Genomic DNA, 7,982 nt, shown 5'->3' on the forward strand with positions numbered 1-7,982 from the left:
TATCCCTCCTAAGCAATAACTCTTTCTAGGCAGGACGTGGAATCCAAGTGAGTTCAGCTGGATGACAGCAAAGACCCAGTGGGCTTAATTAGAGTCACATATGGTGAATAGCTCATTCCCAAAATTTGCAGTCCTCAAGGGATTTGCAGTCTCTTATTGGTCAAGGAAGCGGAAACCTTCTTTTCATTGGCTTCCTGATCTGTCAGTCCTGAGTATTTCATCTCCTCCGCCCACAGTGACATCATCAGCAGTGTATAAAATCTGACCAGGTGGTGAGTGGAGTAAAGCAGTGTCTGGAGTGCTAAGGACAGTTGGTGGATTGGTATGTATGTTATCTCTGTGGGCATTGTTGGCAACATGGCTTTTTAGTCTGCTTTTCTTTTGATTGTTTATACAATTTCTTGTTCAATGCTTTGCAGTTATGTTGCTAAGACCTGTTTGTATGTGTAAATATGTGTTCTCTTCATAGTGGTAAGAAGCTGTGAGCAGGATGGGTTGGGAAATGTAGTTGGGGAAGCTAATGCTCCCTCACCTTATACCCCTTGTCTGATATAGAAACAGGTTCATGTTCTTCAAGTGTTCTTGAAAACCTGATTTCCTGAAATTAGAGCTACTAAATGGCTTTTAGTAGTAACTACACACTTACTGCCTTTAGGGGGCTTGCAAAAGTGGAACTTATTAAACATTTTCATAGCATGAAAAGGAATCCTTCTGCTTACTCTCCTTCACTGTAGTTGTCCTGCACTAGAACTGGAATCTCTTTTTAAAGCAGTGAAGATGTACCTTGCTCCCTAAAGAGCAAAAAGCCTCTAAATATTGGCTCCTTGTTTACATGATGGCATACCATTTCTTAGTCACTCTTTGAAGTAGAACACCACTCTTGGCCTTTTTCTGCCCAGTGTCAACCCCCAAGACCACTAACTTTACAAATTGCATGGCCCAAATATGACCTGTAGAGACCTAGTATAGAACAATACAAAGGCAATGAGGATCATTCCTTACAAATACACTAGAGCTTTGATATGCAACTGTATGTTAGTAGTTCCAGAGGGGTAGCCGAGTTAGTCTTTATAGTACCACAGAACTCTGTATGTTGGTGGTTTGCTGACACAGTTTAGCAGTGTAGATACACTGCCTTCCTGTCTATTTACTGTTTGATTAAAAGGTCAAAAGAGAATATTAACCTCTAGCTAGAGCTCTGATGTACCAACATCATTTACCTGTATTACTCTTAGAGCTTTATGTATAACTGTTGTGCTAATGCAGCTAATTACCTATGTGTGCCTAGAAAACAAAGGTTTTACTTCAAAGGACAATATATAGTACTAATTTCCATTCAAGGAAATATCTGTGGCCTGTGCTGGTTCAATGGCTGTTGCTGTCTGTATTGTCTGAGGAAGGACTCACTGATAAAAGCAAGCCCACTGTTTGATCTTTATTCAAACTCCACTTGAGGGAGTTAACTGCAAGTGCCCATCTTGCTTCAACTACAAAGGAAGCTTCAGGCCTGATCCTTTTATCTCAAATCTGTCCATGTTTGTGAGGGAACATTTGGATTGCAGGATTGGGATCCCAGCACTGGCCTGGAATCACCCTGCTAATTCTCATGGGAGAATGTGAACAAATTCTATGAATCGACTATTTAGTCTTCATTTCTCTAGACTGGCTTTCTAACAAAAGCTCTAAAAAGGGACTGATTATCCCCAAGCTGTTGGGTAATTTAAGAACATTGCAACTCAGTTATCCTCTCTGCTTTGAAACTGACTTGTATCATTTTCCGCTGTATGTATAGTGAGCTTTTAACCATTACTTGTTCCTCTTTAAAAATACTAGTTTAGTTAATAAGCAGTGGCTTTATGCCTGTATTTGAGTAAGAGCTGAACTGGTCACTGACGAGTTTGGGAATGTTTCTTCCTTTAGGCTTGATAGAACTCTTTACATATAATGGCTAAAGATTTTCAGTAATCTCCATCATAGTTGACTTGGCTGTCTGGGTGCCAGCCAAAGAACTGGATAGTTTTAAAGATTGTGGCTTTTGTCTACTGAATGACCATTGAAATGATCAGAAGCTGTTAGTTGTTGGTGTGGTATATCTTAGGAAAGGAAAAACCACCCATATTTAGGGCCTTGCCTACCCTATTCTCTGCAGTTTGCCTTGTTTAAGTGATCTCAGCATGGCTCCCCTGAGGGCCAGTGTCACAGGTGCATCTAGCTTTAGTGAAAGCTCTAACTTCAGGTCTCTTCCCTGTTTCAGTTGTATCTGACCTATACCATGACCTCTAACGGAAGTGACACAAATGTGGCATCCCCAGAGCAGGGAGAGGTGGTGCAACAGGTAGGTACTTCTCTTAGGCATGGCTGGTTCAGCATGCAAGTACAAAAAGATGGCTGGCTGGTAGCAGGCTTAACACATACACCCCTCAGTATCTAGAGAGCTGTTCAGCTGCTCTTCCAGAGGCTGCAAAATAGAACTTTTAACACTAAACCATGGTACCTTTTTGCTTCCACTAAACTTCTGATCCTGTTTAATCACTAGCTTCAGAAGCAGTTGTTGGGCCTCCTTAGCCTTTCACACCATTGAACATTCCTTTGATGGGGGGGCTACCACATGGAAGAGTATAACCCCTTGAAAAAGTGATAGTATATACCAATGCTTTCCTGACTGTGATTGTTCTGTTCCTTGCCTCACTAGACTGTCTTGAGTACAGTGGCCAGTCTACCTTTAGTCAACTCTGCCTATGACCTGGCTGCCACTGCCTATGCCTCCACCAAGGAGAGCCATCCCTATGTAAAGTCCTTCTGTGACATGGCAGAGAAGGGAGTGACCTCCATTACCAATGTTGCAGTCGGCAGTGCACAGCCCGTTCTAACCAAACTTGAACCTCAGGGTGAGTAAACAGTATATGGAGACCTTTCTGTTTGTATGCACAAGTTTTTTCAGTCAGATCTTAACATCCAGTCTGGAAGCATCTCTGTGGGATTCATGTCAATGAAGATCAGTATTCCTGCAGCAGTAAGGGTGGTGTCACTACAGGAATGATACAAAATCCACTAAGGGATAAATAAGGGGCTTTCTTGCACTGATTACTATTGCTGAACCTGTCCTCTCCTTCACTGTAGCTAGGAGGTAGATTAGTGCTCTGGTCCTTCCATTTAAGGAGCAACTCCCTGGGAAAGGTGCCGAATTGTTGAGATCTCATTTTGCACTCTGCAATGAGATGGTGGAAGACGTTGCTTTTGAGCACCAGAAGTTGGTCCAGTAAACATTGCCTCACCCACCTTCTTGTACCTTGGGACCAACATAGCTGCAACAACACTGCAGACATATTGACTGTTAAGAATAGCTTAACTCGCTTGCTGTTGAGCGATTGCCTGATGTCAACAGCAATAACTGGGTTGGTGCTGACCGATGGCCACTCCCTGGCCTGCTTTTGCCATGAGACCAGTTAGTTGGATTTATGATGGCCAAGGCATTGTGAAAACCTCCTGGTGCCTTCCAGGGGGTGGGTTAAAGATCTGATCAGAGAGCTCCAAAGCTGTAAGACTATGAAGTGAGAGACCCTGGCACTTAGTCTGTCTCCATTTGATTGAGAACATAAACACTCCCTTAAAGAGGGAGCCAGGAAACTCATGTCTGGGTAAGAGAATTCTGCAGTAGCATAGTTAACAGGGAAAAGGCATTCTAATGCCAGGCATAACCATCTTCATTGATTAAGCAAATTAAGATGCATGCAAGGAAATTATGAACTACTGGATGTGGCACTAGTTTTAATGTGAACATTTTACAAAAAAGGAAATCTTGTAACTAGGTGTGTGGGGGAAGGGGAAGATATGCAGCTCCTGCAACCCAGAACTAGTGGTGCCCACACATATTGGAAGACTGAAGCTGTATCTGATATTATAGATGTGAAGCAGGTTGTCAATTTTGTGACTGCAAATGCACCATAACTTAGTCTCATTAATTTGTATGTCTCTCTAGTGGCAGAAGCAAGTGAGTGTGCTTCTGAAAGACTAGAGAAATTGGAAGAGAATCTACCAATCCTTCAACAGAGTGCTGATAAGGTAACTCTCTCCACATATCATGTTTATGGGATGCTTTCACCAGTAAAGGCATATTCCCTACTAAAAGTGGTCAAGATGGGAGCTAGTGTCAAAGCATAACTCTCTGGTCTGGAGCTTGACAGGAAGATGTAGCTGCTCCCTGGAAGGTTTGACCAATGGGGCTGAGCAGGTGGTAATCACCACCCACCCCAACTTCCATCTTTGGTCAATGTACAGTAAGTAATTCAGAGCAATAATTACAAGGTCTTGCTTTCCCACTTTCTCTAGATTATGGCTGAGACACAAGAGTCAGTATCTTGCAAACTCTCAGATGTCAAGGAAACAATGATCCGAATGGTAGACATGACCAAAGAGGCCATGCAAGACAGTATGAAGACCACCAAATCAGTGGTAACTGATAGCATGAGCACAGTTGTGGAATCCAGAATGGGCCAATTGGCCATAAGTGGAATGGAAGCAGTGCTGGAAAAATCTGAAGAGCTCTTGGATCACTATCTTCCCATGACTGATGATGAACTAGGTCAGAACATGTGAATAACTGGTCTATCCCTTTAAAAGACTAGGGCAACCCTCCCCTTTGGGCCAAAAGGTCTTTGGTCTCAAGAGTCTCAATCTTGGGTCTGTCAGCAAATGCTGGCTGATCCTACAGCATTTTCATAACTGTTTCAGCTGGGTTGATGGGCATGTGCTCTGTTAAAGTAACTCGAGCAACAAGTGGGGAGAAGATAGTACTGGAAGGAATTATGGGCATGACTAGTTAGATCGCTTTTGCATTTGATAATGAAGCTTCTATCTATATTGGGGCACTTAGCTTTTTTTCACGGATGAGCTACCTCTTCTGTGGTACATGACAGGTGCTAGGGATTTCCGACACTGAGTTTGGGGCAAGATTTAGAAGTTGCAGTGTAGCTTGTGCTTCTTTCCCACTTAATCTGAGAGCGTGAACAACCTTAACTTTTTCTCCCTCTAGCAAAACTTGCTGAATCTGTGGAAGGGACTAAAGCATCTTCAGCTCAGCCACAAGAGCATCGGAGTTACTTCGTGCGTTTAGGTTCCCTGTCAACCAAACTCCGCCAACGTGCCTACCACCATTCCCTAGACAAAATAAGACGTACCAGTCAAAGCATCACACAGGCTCTTTCCCAGCTTCATCAAACCATGGGACTGGTAGGAACGCCACTACCTCTTTCCTTCAACATGTTCTAACTTAGAGCTGAGGTCCTAGTTTCCCCTGGGCCAGGTAACTGGGCAAATGTAGAAAGGAACTGGTGGCCTGTCTCCTTTCCCTCTGTATATGTTGCCCACCAGGGCAGGGAACTCTCCTAATTGTGCCTATATAGAATGTGGTAAAATGAGGCTTAGTGCACAACCTTGACTAAGGTCTAAGTGACTAGACCCTCTACTTTTGATGCCCTGAGCATGTCAGTCTCTGGGGGGGTAAAGGCAATTCATAAGCAGTAGAACTAGAATGTCAGTGGCAACTCCTGAAGTCTCTATTTTCTGAATGTACTTAATCTGCTTCTAGATTGAATACATTAAGCAAGGTGTCAAACTTCAAGATGTCCAGGAGAAGTTCCATCACATATGGCTGAACTGGAGTAGACAGCTGCCAAAAGACAGTGAGATCAAAGACTTGGCAAAACCAGAGGTATGTACATAGCTTCTCCCTGTGGCTGGAGAAATTAAACACCCCAAAAGGCTCAGAATTCTAGCTTGCTTGGGATAAGCAGCTGATTACTTGAGGTTTACACCTCATTTTTCTTCAATTACAAAAATTCACTATCCTGAGCATAAGTGGCTTCCTTGCTTAGACACTTTTTGTTGCTCCAAGCTCTGGGCTCAAGGAGCTTGCAAACCAATATTGTAGATCATGGGGTTACAACTAGGGAAACGCCGGTTAATTTGACTGGCTCAGTTCTCTTATTGCTTCTGATGTTGGCCTCCATTCTCAAAGCTGCTTCCTTCATATAAGAGTCAGGCTAAGGGAAGGAGCAATTTGACAGTGCGTGGCATACCCATTACAGACCTTGAAGGAGCCAATGGCCTTTCAATCAGACTCCCTGGATGGCTGCCATTAGTACCTTTTCAGCATAATTTCCTGCAATGCAGCACCACCTGAGGAGGCAGCATGTGAGAATTGAATATGAGAATTCATTCTTTCAAACACTAAACTTCCATTTTCCCCAACAGATGGAGTCTGAGACTCTAGCAATGTCCCGTAGCATTCTCCAGCAGTTGCAGGATGCCTGTCTGATGCTAGTATCCAGCATTCAAGGCCTCCCCACCAACCTTCAGGAGAAGGTGCAGCAGGTCTATCACAATATAGAAGAGCTCCACACTTCCTTCTCCACTGCCCATTCTTTCCAGGACCTCTCCAGTAGCCTCCTGACCCAGAGCCAGGAGATGGTGACCAAGGCCCAGGAATATGTGGATGAGCTGATGGCATACATGGTGCAGAATACACCTTTGTCTTGGGTTGTGGGACCCTTCATGCCATCTGGCAAGGTGTCTGCTGATTCCACTGAACCACAAAGCCAAGACAATGAAGCTGAGGCAGCAGAAGTCCTAACTGCATCCGCATCTAAAGAGGAGCTGTGACCTAGAAACACGAAATTTCCGATCCAAGTGAAGACCGAATTCTTTGTCCCCAAATTCATTCAGTCTCCCTTTTGACTACATGTGCTGGCCTACTCTTTCAGGAAAGACACCAAATTCTAGTACTAGTAAACTCTGCCTAGATCTCTGCAACTTCTGGATGTACTAATCACTGTACCTTTAGGAAGGGCAATGACCAAGTAGCATACCTCAGCTGGTGACCTGCCTTTTCTCTTGGTTGGTGTTTAAATCTGAGGAAGCTTGTCAGACCAATCTTTCACCTGAATGGGGCCTTGGTGTAGTGGACGTCTACTAATGTAGATGAAAAGAACCAAGACTGTTAGTCACTCTAAGCTCAGATACTACTTGTTTCTGTTTGGAGGTTAATACCACCCTGTCTTCAAAATAAAATGTCACTGCATTTGAATGAAGTGCTGTTACGTGTTCTTTCTAATACCTGATATCAGGTTCTATAGTAGCTGACCTGTGTGCTTGCAACTAGTCAGCTGTGTACATCCTTGTTTCTCATGGGTAGCAACCAATGGTATTTTGGTATAAGGCAGTTTCTACAGGGTTTGAAGCTGGGAAGTGATGTACCATCTAACCAAATCTAGAGGCTTAATTTCTGAACAGTTCTAGATCAACTATTCCCACCTCCTAAACCTACTTTAGTTTCTCTGGTTAAACTTAGCCTAGACACTAAATTCCTTTTTTTGCTCTGAGGGCTATAGTAAAACTGCACTTCAGGATTTCAGGTAGCCACTTCTGAAAAGCAAGCAGTGCAGCTGCTTAAAATTCCTGCTACTGTTCTAGCACAGGTTGATATACACTACCTAGGTCAACTAGCCCTATCGGGCAACAGAATCAGGAGTTTTTACCTTGATCTCTCAAAACAGGGTGGGCACTAGAGGAGCGGTTAGGTAGTGATGTTTATAGGCTATGCCAGTGGGGCTGTATGCCCTAGTACAATACTCTTGAACACCTACAATCAGTTGGACTCCTTAGCAAGTTACTTCACAGCTGCAAATACAAAAGTAAAGGCTATATGTGCAATTTTAACTTTTGCACATCAGCACTCTTAATCTACTACTCTGCATCACACTGGGAACAATAGCTTCAGATCTTCCTCTCAATCACTTTTACTGAAAAATACAGTAAACAATGGAACAATAACTATACCACCTTCAAGTGAAGGTGGAAAATTTCCTCTCTAATACAGAGGAAATGGGTTATGTTTAGGGGGAGAAGCCTTGCTATCAAAAACTTTGCTAAGATCAAGATATATCATGTCCACCACTTCCCCACATCCACAGAGCCAGTCTTCT

The 7,982-nt window shown here is 43.4% G+C and overlaps 1 protein-coding gene across 1 annotated transcript; it reads left to right on the forward strand.

Annotated features, from left to right (window-relative positions):
• Nucleotides 1–254: 254 nt before the first annotated feature.
• LOC137160581 (perilipin-3-like) lies at nucleotides 255–7,084 on the forward strand. Its single transcript, XM_067559140.1, has 8 exons — nucleotides 255–322; nucleotides 2,255–2,335; nucleotides 2,693–2,888; nucleotides 3,980–4,062; nucleotides 4,330–4,582; nucleotides 5,033–5,229; nucleotides 5,588–5,710; nucleotides 6,253–7,084. The coding sequence occupies exons 2-8, from the start codon at nucleotides 2,273–2,275 to the stop codon at nucleotides 6,658–6,660; spliced, it is 1,323 nt and encodes a 440-aa protein (XP_067415241.1). The 5' UTR covers nucleotides 255–322; nucleotides 2,255–2,272; the 3' UTR covers nucleotides 6,661–7,084.
• The last annotated feature ends 898 nt before the right edge of the window (nucleotides 7,085–7,982 follow it).

Source organism: Emydura macquarii, unplaced genomic scaffold, assembly GCF_026122565.2.
Source record: "Emydura macquarii macquarii isolate MOO-44397 ecotype Brisbane River unplaced genomic scaffold, CSIRO-AGI_Emac_v2 contig_2205, whole genome shotgun sequence".
Classification (NCBI taxonomy): Eukaryota; Metazoa; Chordata; order Testudines; family Chelidae; genus Emydura; species Emydura macquarii.